Below are 13,315 nucleotides of genomic sequence, written 5' to 3'. Positions count from 1 at the left end.
TTACGGTAACAGTTGCAGCACCTTTTGGCCTAAAATCCGAATATTATTGTAGACAATATTGAGGATCACTGGAAGATGTTAAAAAGAGGAAATACATATTTGAACCTATAGGGCTCCATCTGAGATCAGGAATGAACCTGCACCATGCAGCAGCATGTTACTGGCAGTTATGAACTACATGAAGAGAGGAATGAGTCTCCTGATGATGCTCTGCAGAGGTGTCAGAAGGTCTTGAAGAAAAAGTTGGGTGCATGATCTGTAAAGTGCTGGAATTCATCTGTTCCTGAAACAAGCACGGTGGCGGGGAAGGAGCGGGGGCGCTCGGGGTCCTGGAATCAGAGAGGAGAGAAGTGCATTAGAATGAGGGCATTCAGACGTGGGAGAATACAAGACCTTATCATAGAGGACCTACACTGGTGTCATGTAGTGAGGGAGAAAAGGGCATGATCAATCGAATCTCTAAAACGTGTACTCTACAACAATAACTAACGATAAACCTTCCCTCGTTTTCAAAACAGCCTGAGAACCAACGCTAGCTAAATCCCCAAACTATCTAGCATTCAAACCTGCCTCTCTTATAGAACAACCTAACTACCCAAACTATCTAAATCCCCAAACTATTGAACCTTCAAACTTGCCTCTCTTATAGAACAACCTAACTACCCAAACTATCTAAATCCCCAAACTATTGAATCTTCAAACCTGCCTGTCTTATATAACTAACGACCATAACTATCTAAATCCCCAAACTATTGAACCTTCAAACCTGCCTCTCTTATATAACTAACAACCATAACTATCAAACTCCCCAAACTATTGAACCTTCAAACCTGCCTTTCTTTTATAACTAACAACCATAACTATTTAAATCCCCAAACTATTGAACCTTCAAACCTGCCTCTCTTACATAACTAACGACCATAACTATCTAAATCCCCAAACTATTGAACCTTCAAACCTGCCTCTCTTATATAACTAACGACCATAACTATCTAAATCCCCAAACTATTGAAATTCAAACCTGCCTCTCTTATATAACTAACAACCATAACTATCTAAATCCCCAAACTATTGAACCTTCAAACCTGCCTCTCTTATAAAACTAATAATCAAAACTATCTAAATCCCCAAATTATTGAACCTTCAAACCTGCCTCTCTTATATAACTAACAACCAAAACTATTCTAAATCCCCAAACTATTGAACCTTCAAACCTGCCTCTCTTATATAACTAACATCCAAAACTATCTAAATCCCCAAACTATTGAACCTTCAAACCTGCCTCTCTTATATAACTAACATCCAAAACTATCTAAATCCCCAAACTATTGAACCTTCAAACCTGTATATAACTAACAACCAAAACTATCTAACTCCCCAAACTATTGAACCTTCAAACTAGCCTCTCTTATATAACTAACAACCAAAACTATTCTAAATCCCCAAACTATTGAACCTTCAAACCTGCCTCTCTTATATAACTAACATCCAAAACTATCTAAATCCCCAAACTATTGAACCTTCAAACCTGCCTCTCTTACATAACTAACAACCAAAACTATCTAAATCCCCAAACTATTGAACCTTCAAACCTGTATATAACTAACAACCAAAACTATCTAACTCCCCAAACTATTGAACCTTCAAACCTGCCTCTCTTATATAACTAACAACCAAAACTATTCTAAATCCCCAAACTATTGAACCTTCAAACCTGCCTCTCTTATATAACTAACATCCAAAACTATCTAAATCCCCAAACTATTGAACCTTCAAACCTGCCTCTCTTACATAACTAACAACCAAAACTATCTAAATCCCCAAACACACACAGTTACGAGTAGAAATGCGCGCGCACAAACACACGTGCATGGATGCACACACACAAACACATACAGTCCACACTGTCACTCTTGTCGTCTAATAAACCCACTGACACACAACCATACTCAGACAGTCTGAAGGAGAGGATTGTACTCACCTCCACGGGGTAGGCTGTGGTGGGGACGTAGCGAATAACAAAGCCACATCTGCGTCTGTGGGACGTGTTCGGTTCACTGGCATGGACTGTCAGCCCGTCGTGGATCTGACAAGAGAAATGTAGGATATGAGCCGTGCTTATCTGCCAAAAATGTAAGTGCCAGTGCCCAATGTGTTACTCACTGGTCCACTGCAGCTGGCACTGCCAGCATCACTTTTTTACCTTTCAGTTTTGTCATTTTTTTAAAGCTATATTAAATCATTTAGTTCTCTACTAATGAACTAGCTAAAAATGCACACACACTGCCACCATGTAGTGGTTTCTCAGACATATGTGCCTGTGTTTACAGAAAAGCACCGGAAACCACAGGCGCAAATTAAGCACTGGATATGAGACAGAGAAAAGAGAGGCAGCGCCCTGAGGTGCACCTCAAGGGGAAACTGAGTACATAGTCCTGAGGCACCCCAAGGAAAGCTGTGAGTGCACAGCGCTGGTGCACCCCCAATGGGAGAGCAGTGAGTACACAGTGCTGGTGCACCCCAGGGGGAGCTGTGAGTACACAGTGTTGGTGCACCTCCGGGGGGAGCTGTGAGTACACAGTGCGGGTGCATGCCCAAGAGGAACCGTGAGTACACAGTGTTGGTGCACCCCCAAGGGGAGCTGTGAGTACACAGCGCGGGTGCATGCCCAAGGGCAACCGTGAGTACACAGTGTGGGTGCACCCCAGGGAAAGCTGTGAGTGCATAGCGCTGGTGCTCCCCCAATGGGAAAGCTGTGAGTACACAGTGATGGTGCACCCCAGGGGGAGCTGTGAGTACACAGTGTTGTGCACCCCCAGGGTAAGCTGTGAGTACACAGTGCTGGTGCATGCCCAGGGGGAGCTCTGAGTACACAGTGTGGGTGCACCCGGGGGAGCTGTGAGTACACAGTGTTGGTGCACCCCCAGGGGGAGCTGTGAGTACACAGTGCGGGTGCATGCCCAAGGGGAACCGTGAGTACACAGTGTGGGTACACCCCAGGGAAAGCTGTGAGTGCACAGCGTTGGTGCACCCTCAATGGGAGAGCAGTGAGTACACAGCGTGGGTGCACCTCGGGGGAGCTGCACAGTGTTGTGCACCCCCAGGGTAAGCTGTGAGTACACAGTGCGGGTGCATGCCCAGGGGGAGCTCTGAGTACACAGTGTGGGTGCACCCGGGGGAGCTGTGAGTACAGAGTACACAGAGTTGATGCACCCTCAAAGAAAGCTGTGAGTACACAGGTTGGTGCACCGTCATGGGGAGCTGTGAGAAAACAGTGCTGGCGCACCCTCAAAGGAAGCTGTAAGTACAGGGAGGTACAGTACATGGGCACCCTTAAGGGGGGGTAGTGAGTACACAGTACATGGGCACCCTTAAGGGGGGGTAGTGAGTACACAGTTCTGGGGCACCTTTAAGGGGGGGTAGTGAGTACACAGTTCTGGGGCACCTTTAAGGGGGGCTGTGAGTACACAGTTCTGGGGCACCTTTAAGGGGGGGTTGTGAGTACACAGTAATGGAGACAAAAGGCTCATTATGGGAAGGGCGGTGCCATAAATTGATGGATGTCTTGGCCCTGCCTACTTCCCGGCTGCGTTATTTATAAGTGGAGGAATCACTGGTCTGCCTGACACCCACAATGCACCGGGCTCGAGTATCATGGCTTTTCATGTTACTTCGTAACGTTGCAGTAACCCCTTGTTTGCCTGTGGGAATAACCACAACTGTGAGACATGAGTCCAGGAAACGACAGAGCGCTGTGAACTCACCGACATCTGCCCAGCCTGAAGAGGACACTCCACCGCCTTCTGTGCATCCACCAGGTGCCGCGGAATCTCCTGATTGGTGGACAGCATGTTCCCGGGGGTCAATGCTGTGCGGTGCTCCAGGACACCTTGTTTGTGACTTCCTGCAGAAGAAAGGGGGGTTGGAGTGAGAGGGGCACTGATTCCTGGCCTGGGTACTCATTCAGTCCCCGCCTCTGTCTAAAATGAGGTGTCAGCACGGGCCACACCCACAATAATTATACACACATTTACCTTTAATTATCATGGTAAAGGATGCGTGGAAAAGACTGTGTGGTAAAGGCATCTGCGTGGTAAAGGAAGCGCGGTAAAGGCATGCGTGGAAAAGACTGCGTGGTAAAGGCATCTGGGTGGTAAAGGAAGCATGGTAAAGGATGCGTGGGAAAAGACTGCGTGGTAAAGGCATCTCATGGTAAGGGCATGCATGGAAAAGACTGCGTGGTAAAGGCATTTGCGTGGTAAAGGAAGCGTGGTAAAGGCATGCATGGAAAAGACGCGTGGTAAAGGCATTTGCGTGGTAAAGGCATCTGGGTGGTAAAGGCATGCATGGAAAAGACGCGTGGTAAAGGATGTGTTTCATCTAACAGAGGACTGCGGCTTCTAAATAAAGAGAGAGCCATCTCTGAACACTAGAACTCCCCGCGAGGACCCCGGGGATCTTTCATCGAGGCCTCACCAGCCCCCAGGAGTCTAGCCTCTGACACTAATCTGGGTGAAGATAGTCGGGTCATACTAGAGCCCTGTATGACCAACCCTGTCCAATATCACTCTTTCAAGGCAGTGGTGCCCGTGTTTACAGGCAAAGACATCTCTGCCTGTAGAACCATAAGCAGCGTCCCTCTGTTAGATCCTCGTGTCCCCCCCGCTCCAGCTGTACAGTAAAGCACGGGTCAGGGTTTGATTGGCTTTGAAAAAAGTTGGCCCGGGCACCCTGAAAAAAGTGCCCCACATTTGCGGATTGCGGGGAAGATTTACAAGGACTGGCGCATCCCTGCAGATTAGCAGGGATGCGCCAGTAACGATGCGACACGCAATTCTATCTTTGCACCACCACGGATGCGTCGCATTTAAAATGCGGCACACCGTGGCGCAGGGATAGACAAATGCATGTCGCATCTGATGGTGTAAGGTCGGTGCATGGCTGAAGTCATGTCGCAGGCGCTTCGCAACTCCAGCAATGTTCAGGGACCGCCCATACCTAACCACGCCGCGCCACTCCTTACGCCTGTTTCAAGCAGGCGTAAGGTTTCGTCGCAGCAGCCTCTGAAATATGACTCAGTGAAATCTTGTAGATTTCACAGCGTCACTTTTACGAGGCTTTTTCTGACGGAACACCCACCCAGCATACATTAAACCTGACGCAGGTTTAATGTGGTGCAGGGCTGTACAACGTGACGCATCTCCCTAGATGCGTCAGGTTGTAAATAAGTTGCTGTGTGGCGCATGGTTTACGCCGCCGCTGCGTTACAGAAGTGACGCAACAGCGGGAGTAAATGTGACGCAATTGGCTTGTAAATCTGCCCCCGTCTTTTTTTAAAACACTGCTTCAGTGTTTTAAATGTTATAAAAAGAAGTTGGGGATTTCTATAAGAGAGGTGTGTTTTATCTTAACTTGACTAAGATTTGGGGGGGCCAGCCGGAGACTGGAAATGATACCTCCGCCCCCCTGGTAAAAGGGGGGTAACAGAGGTCCATCTGCCTCCGCAAAGGCTGCTCAGGCCCCCACTGGGCGGAGCAGCACAGACAGCCCATATCGGCCACCATGCTGCCCAAAAAAGCAGCCCACAGCTGCAACTCACGATACCAGCCCATCGCCCATTGCCCGAGTCCACCCTTACCAATCCGACCCTGGCACGGATCCCTCTGATCACACAGGGGCGCTCGTACATAGCAGCATGGACTTGCTCCATCCAGAGATATAGTTGTGACCCACATGGTGCTGAGGGCGCCAGGACCTGTGTGGAGCCCGCGTTCTATCTCCAGACTTTCGGTACTAGGACAGCATCCCTGTGTCAGGACAGCAGTGGACTCCGACAGAGAAGTAGACAATTTGTCAACACCGCTGAGTTAAGGCCCAAGGGCTTCAACAATATAAGCCTGCTGCACCCCCTGCTTGCCTGGACTCTGACTCATTGTGAATGAATGCACCGTCTTCCATTCTGTATAACTCTCTCCCACATCCCTATGTCACGACATTGAGGCTCCCTGGTTAACAGATGGCCTACCTCCCATGCTGTATAGCAATGTTCTAGATCCCTATGTCACGACAATGGGGCTCATTGTGAATGAATGCACCATCTTCCATTCTGTATAACTCTCTCCCACATCCCTATGTCACGACATCGAGGCCCCCTGGTTAACAGATGGCCACCCCTGCTGTGCAGTCATGTCCCACCTCCCTATGTCCCGACACTGGAGCTCATTGTAAAGGGGTGCACTGTGTCTTCCACTCTATATAACTCTCTCCCACATCCCTAAGTCATGACAACGAGGCTCCCTGGTTAACAGATGGCCTTTCTCCCCTGCTCTATAGCCCTGTCCTAGATCCCTCTGTCACGACACTGGGGCTCATTGTAAATGGATGCAGCATCTTCCATTCTATATAACTCTCTCCCACATCCCCATGTCATGACAATGGGACTCTCTGGCAAAGAGGTGCATTATCTTCCCTTCTAGATAACTCTCTCCCACATCCCTATGTCATGACATTGAGGCTCCTTGGTTAACAGATGGGCTCCCCTGCTGTATAGTCATGTCCCAGATCGCTCTGTCACGACACTGGGGCTCAAGGTAAAGAGATAGCCTATCTATCTCCCATGCTGTGGAGCCCTGTCCTAGATTCCTATGTGATTACATTGGGGCTCACCAGTAGAGTATTAGCCCATCCCCCATTCTCAGCCAATCAGTGTTAAAGCTCCAGGCTGTTGTGATGAATGCATTGACTATGGGAGTTTATCCATACCTGGAATAACCTGCAGGACACCATTCTCTGCGTCTACGTCATCCAGGGCAAGCCACACTGAGGCCACCGGGCCCCCCTCGAAGCCCCAATACCTGGAAGTAAAAGGAGGAGGACGCTGTCAGCCAAACATCCGCAAACCCCAGGGCATGAGGGCACAGGATAGCACATGAGGGCACAGGATAGCACATGAGGGCACAGGATGGCACATGAGGGCACAGGATGGCACATGAAGGCATATGATGGCACATGAGGGCACATGAGGGCACATCATAGCACATGAGGGCTCAGGATGACACATGAGGGCTCAGGGTGGCACATGAGGGCACAGGATGGCACATAGATGTATAGGATGGCACATGATGATACAGAACAACCCATGAGAGCACAGTATGGCACATGAGGGCACAGGATAGCACATGAGGGCACGGAATGGCATACAAGGGCACAGGATGGCACATGAGGGCACAGGATGGCACATGAGGGCACAGGATAGCACATGAGGGCACGGGATGGCATATGAGGGCATAGGATGGCACATGAGGGCACAGGATAGCACATGAGGGCACAGGATAGCACATGAGGGCACAGGATGGCACATGAGGGCACAGGATGGCACATGAGGGCACAGGATGGCACATGAGGGCACAGGATGGCACATGAGGACACAGGATGGCTCATGAGGGCACATCATAGCACATGAGGGCTCAGGATGAAACATGAGGGCTCAGGATGACACATGAGGGTTCAGGATGGCACACGAGGGCACAGGATGACACATAAATGTATAGGATGGCACAGGATGGCACATGATGATACAGAATAACCCATGATAGCACAGTATGGCACATGAGGGCACAGGATGGCACATGATGGTACGGGATGGCACATGAGGGCACAGGATGGAACATGATGGTACAGGATAATACATGAGAGCACAGTATGGCACATTAGGGCACAGGATGGCACATGAGGGCACAGGATGGCTATTGATGACACAGCATGGCACATCAAGGCATGGACGGCACATTTTGACACATGAGGGCACAGGTTGGCGTATGATGCCACAGAATGTCACAAGAGGACACACAATAGCACATGAGGGCAGAGGGTGACACATGAGGGCACAGGATAGCACATGATGGCACAGGATGGCATACCAAGAGCATAGGAAAACTAATGAAGGGACAGGATGGTAGATGATGGCACAGGATGGTGCATTAGGGCACAATAAGCCACATGATGGCACATGAGGGCACAGAATGACACAGGGTGATGTGTGTCTGGCAGTGCAGCCAGCCCTATGCCCTCATGCACTGCCTAGATGAAAGATGCTGTAATCTACGCTGTGTGTGCCCCCCGCACCACCCTGTGTATTAAACACCACATGGTGCCCACCAGGTAGCCTGTTAATCAGACCTCACCAGGCTCATGGGGCAGGAATGCCAGCATTTGGCCTTACCTTTGAAGTACAAACAGACACATCACCCCTGCTGAGCCCTCCCCTCCCCCACCCTGAAGCCTGCACCCCGCAGTCTGACTTACTTGATGTCCTGGTGCCAGGCCACGTAGGGGGCGCTGTTCCCTCGGTGGGGCACGTCGGAGGCCGGGTATTTACAGATGAACCTGGAGTCCAGCAGGACCACGTGGGGCCCCAGCACGGCGGTGATGGCCTGGAGGGTGTGCGGGTGGGTGGCGAGGCCCAGCACCCACGGCAGGCGCAGGTGGGCGTTGTGCAGGCTGTACTGGGTGTGCTCCTTCCCTGCAGGGTGAGAAAGCAAAAGACACACAGATGATGGACGGAATGCAAAGCAAATCAAACATTCACCCCCAGTCAAGAGGTCTGGGTTCAATCCATCGTTCTTTTGCTCCCCTTGCCACCCCAGTTTAGACCCAGCCTTCAGGGGACACAAGGAGGGGGGGTTAGTCTCTACACCGAGAGGCCTCTAAACCGAGGGGCTTATATATGGGAATGGTGGCACCGAGCAGCGCAGCAAAAAACATTCCTGCGCTGCCCTGTGCCACCGGAAAAGGGCAAAATGCACCGCATTTATCCAATACGGTGCATTGTTTTCCTTTCTCCCTGCAATGGCACCGTTTCTGCAGCCTAGCGCCAATGCTGGCACCCTTGCACCATGGTGCAACACTGCCTGTGTAACAGGCAGGATTGTTTAAGTGCAGGAAGGGACACCTTCCAGCATATAAACAATCCATAGAGGCATGTTCCTCTTTCTAGGTGTGCTGCAGAATGCAGCACACATGGAAACTAAAAAACAAGTAGAAATAAAGACATTTCTCCTCGTTACAGCCACCATACACAAGATACAAGCAACATAAAGCAGATACAGCCTGTCAGCCACCAGACACAAGATACAAGCAACATAAAGCAGATACAGCCACCAGACATAAGATACAAGCAACAAAAAGCAGATACAGCTACCAGACACAAGATACAAGCAACATAAAGCAGATACAGCCACCAGACACAAGATACAAGCAACATAAAGCAGATACAGCAATTATACTCTTGATGCAGCCACCATACACAAGATACAAGCAACATAAATCAGATACAGCCACCAGACACAAGATACAAGCAACAAAACTCAGATACAGCCACCATACACAAGATACAAGCAACATAAATCAGATACAGCCACCAGACACAAGATACAAGCAACCTAAATCAGATACAGCCACTAGACACAAGATACAAGCAACATAACGCAGATACAGCCACCATACACAAGATACAAGCAACATAAAGCAGATACAGCAGTTATACTCTTTATACAGCCACCATACACAAGATACAAGCAACATAAAGCAGATACAGCCATCAGACAAAAGATACAAGCAACATAAATCAGATACAGCCACCAGACACAAGATACAAGCAACATAAAGCAGATACAGCCACCAGACACAAGATACAAGCAACATAAAGCATATACAGCCACCAGACACAAGATACAAGCAACATAAATCAGATACAGCCACCAGACACAAGATACAAGCAACAAAACTCAGATACAGCCACCATACACAAGATACAAGCAACATAAAGCAGATACAGCCACCAGACACAAGATACAAGCAACCTAAATCAGATACAGCCACTAGACACAAGATACAAACAACATAACGCAGATACAGCCACCATACACAAGATACAAGCAACATAAAGCAGATACAGCAGTTATACTCTTTATACAGCCACCATACACAAGATACAAGCAACATAAAGCAGATACAGCCCTCAGACAAAAGATACAAGCAACATAAATCAGATACAGCCACCAGACACAAGATACAAGCAACATAAAGCAGATACAGCCACCAGACACAAGATACAAGCAACATAAAGCAGATACAGCTACCATACACAAGATACAAGCAACATAAATCAGATACAGCCACCAGACACAAGATACAAGCAACATAAAGCGGATACAGTCACCAGACACAAGATACAAGCAACATAAAGCAGATACAGCCACCAGACACAAGATACAAGCAACATAAAGCAGATACAGCCACCAGACACAAGATACAAGCAACATAAAGCAGATACAGCCACCATACACAAGATACAAGCAACATAAAGCAGATACAGCCACCAGACACAAGATACAAGCAACATAAAGCAGATACAGCAATTATACTCTTGATACAGCCACCATACACAAGAAACAAGCAACATAAAGCAGATCCAGCCACCATACACAAGATACAAGCAACATAAAGCAGATACAGCCACCAGACACAAGATACAAGCAACATAAAGCAGATACAGCAATTATACTCTTGATACAGCAACCATACACAAGATACAAGCAACATAAAGCAGACACAGCCACCAGACACAAGATACAAGCAACATAAAGCAGACACAGCCACCAGACACAAGATACAAGCAACATAAATAAGACACAGCCACCAGACACAAGATACAAGCAACATAAAGCAGACACAGCCACCAGACACAAGATACAAGCAACATAAATCAGATACAGCCACCATACACAAGATACAAGCAACATAAAGCAGATACAGCCACCAGACACAAGATACAAGCAACATAAAGCAGATACAGCAATTATACTCTTGATACAGCCACCATACACAAGAAACAAGCAACATAAAGCAGATACAGCCACCATACACAAGATACAAGCAACATAAAGCAGATACAGCCACCAGACACAAGATACAAGCAACATAAAGCAGATACAGCAATTATACTCTTGATACAGCCACCATACACAAGAAACAAGCAACATAAAGCAGATACAGCCACCATACACAAGAAACAAGCAACATAAAGCAGATACAGCCACCATACACAAGATACAAGCAACATAAAGCAGATACAGCCACCAGACACAAGATACAAGCAACATAAAGCAGATACAGCAATTATACTCTTGATACAGCCACCATACACAAGAAACAAGCAACATAAAGCAGATACAGCCACCATACACAAGATACAAGCAACATAAAGCAGATACAGCCACCATACACAAGATACAAGCAACATAAAGCAGATACAGCCACCAGACACAAGATACAAGCAACATAAATCAGATACAGCAACTATACACTTGATACAGCCACCATACACAAGATACAAGCAACGTAAAGCAGATACAGCCACCAGACGCAACGTAAAGCAGATACAGCCACCAGACACAAGATACAAGCAACATAAATCAGACACAGCCACCAGACACAAGATACAAGCAACATAAAGCAGATACGGCCACCATACACAAGAAACAAGCAACATAAAGCAGATACAGCCACCAGACACAAGATACAAGCAACATAAAGCAGATACAGCCACCATACACAAGAAACAAGCAACATAAAGCAGACACAGCCACCATACACAAGATACAAGCAACATAAATCAGACACAGCCACCAGACACAAGATACAAGCAACATAAAGCAGATACAGCCACCAGACACAAGATACAAGCAACATAAAGCAGATACAGCCACCATACACAAGATACAAGCAACATAAAGCAGATACAGCAATTATACTCTTGATACAGCCACTATACACAAGAAACAAGCAACACAAAGCAGATACAGCCACCATACACAAGATACAAGCAACATAAAGCAGATACAGCCACCAGACACAAGATACAAGCAACATAAAGCAGATACAGCAATTATACTCTTGATACAGCCACCATACACAAGATACAAGCAACATAAAGCAGCCACAGCCACCAGACACAAGATACAAGCAACATAAAGCAGACACAGCCACCAGACACAAGATACAAGCAACATAAATCAGACACAGCCACCAGACACAAGATACAAGCAACATAAAGCAGACACAGCCACCAGACACAAGATACAAGCAACATAAATCAGATACAGCCACCATACACAAGATACAAGCAACATAAAGCAGATACAGCCACCAGACACAAGATACAAGCAACATAAAGCAGATACAGCAATTATACTCTTGATACAGCCACCATACACAAGAAACAAGCAACATAAAGCAGATACAGCCACCATACACAAGATACAAGCAACATAAAGCAGATACAGCCACCAGACACAAGATACAAGCAACATAAAGCAGATACAGCAATTATACTCTTGATACAGCCACCATACACAAGAAACAAGCAACATAAAGCAGATACAGCCACCATACACAAGAAACAAGCAACATAAAGCAGATACAGCCACCATACACAAGATACAAGCAACATAAAGCAGATACAGCCACCAGACACAAGATACAAGCAACATAAAGCAGATACAGCAATTATACTCTTGATACAGCCACCATACACAAGAAACAAGCAACATAAAGCAGATACAGCCACCATACACAAGATACAAGCAACATAAAGCAGATACAGCCACCATACACAAGATACAAGCAACATAAAGCAGATACAGCCACCAGACACAAGATACAAGCAACATAAATCAGATACAGCAACTATACACTTGATACAGCCACCATACACAAGATACAAGCAACGTAAAGCAGATACAGCCACCAGACACAAGATACAAGCAACATAAATCAGACACAGCCACCAGACACAAGATACAAGCAACATAAAGCAGATACAGCCACCATACACAAGAAACAAGCAACATAAAGCAGATACAGCCACCAGACACAAGATACAAGCAACATAAAGCAGATACAGCCACCATACACAAGAAACAAGCAACATAAAGCAGACACAGCCACCAGACACAAGATACAAGCAACATAAAGCAGATACAGCCACCAGACACAAGATACAAGCAACATAAAGCAGACACAGCCCCCATACACAAGATACAAGCAACATAAATCAGCCACAGCCACCAGACACAAGATACAAGCAACATAAAGCAGATACAGCCACCAGACACAAGTTACAAGCAACATAAAGCAGATACAGCCACCAGACACAAGATACAAGCAACATAAAGCAGATACAGCCACCATACACAAGATACAAGCAACATAAATCAGCCACAGCCACCAGACACAAGATACAAGCAACATAAAG

The 13,315-nt window shown here is 47.0% G+C and overlaps 1 protein-coding gene across 1 annotated transcript in view; it reads right to left on the bottom strand.

Moving 5' to 3' along the window:
- Positions 1–221: 221 nt before the first annotated feature.
- Positions 222–13,315, bottom strand: part of LOC144799336 (L-threonyl-[L-threonyl-carrier protein] 4-chlorinase-like) — a 68,741-nt gene continuing 55,647 nt past the window's right edge. The window contains exons 2-6 of the mRNA XM_078670583.1: positions 8,305–8,705; positions 6,763–6,854; positions 3,765–3,904; positions 1,982–2,086; positions 222–329 (exon numbers count right to left, since the gene is read on the bottom strand). Of these exons, the coding sequence (XP_078526709.1) occupies positions 222–329; positions 1,982–2,086; positions 3,765–3,904; positions 6,763–6,854; positions 8,305–8,705 (846 nt within the window). The remainder of the gene's footprint in view (positions 330–1,981; positions 2,087–3,764; positions 3,905–6,762; positions 6,855–8,304; positions 8,706–13,315) is intronic.

This window comes from Lissotriton helveticus, chromosome 12 (assembly GCF_964261635.1).
Source record: "Lissotriton helveticus chromosome 12, aLisHel1.1, whole genome shotgun sequence".
Taxonomy (NCBI): domain Eukaryota; kingdom Metazoa; phylum Chordata; class Amphibia; order Caudata; family Salamandridae; genus Lissotriton; species Lissotriton helveticus.
Note: the sequence above shows the minus strand (reverse complement) of the source record. Positions and strands in the feature narration are given on the sequence as shown.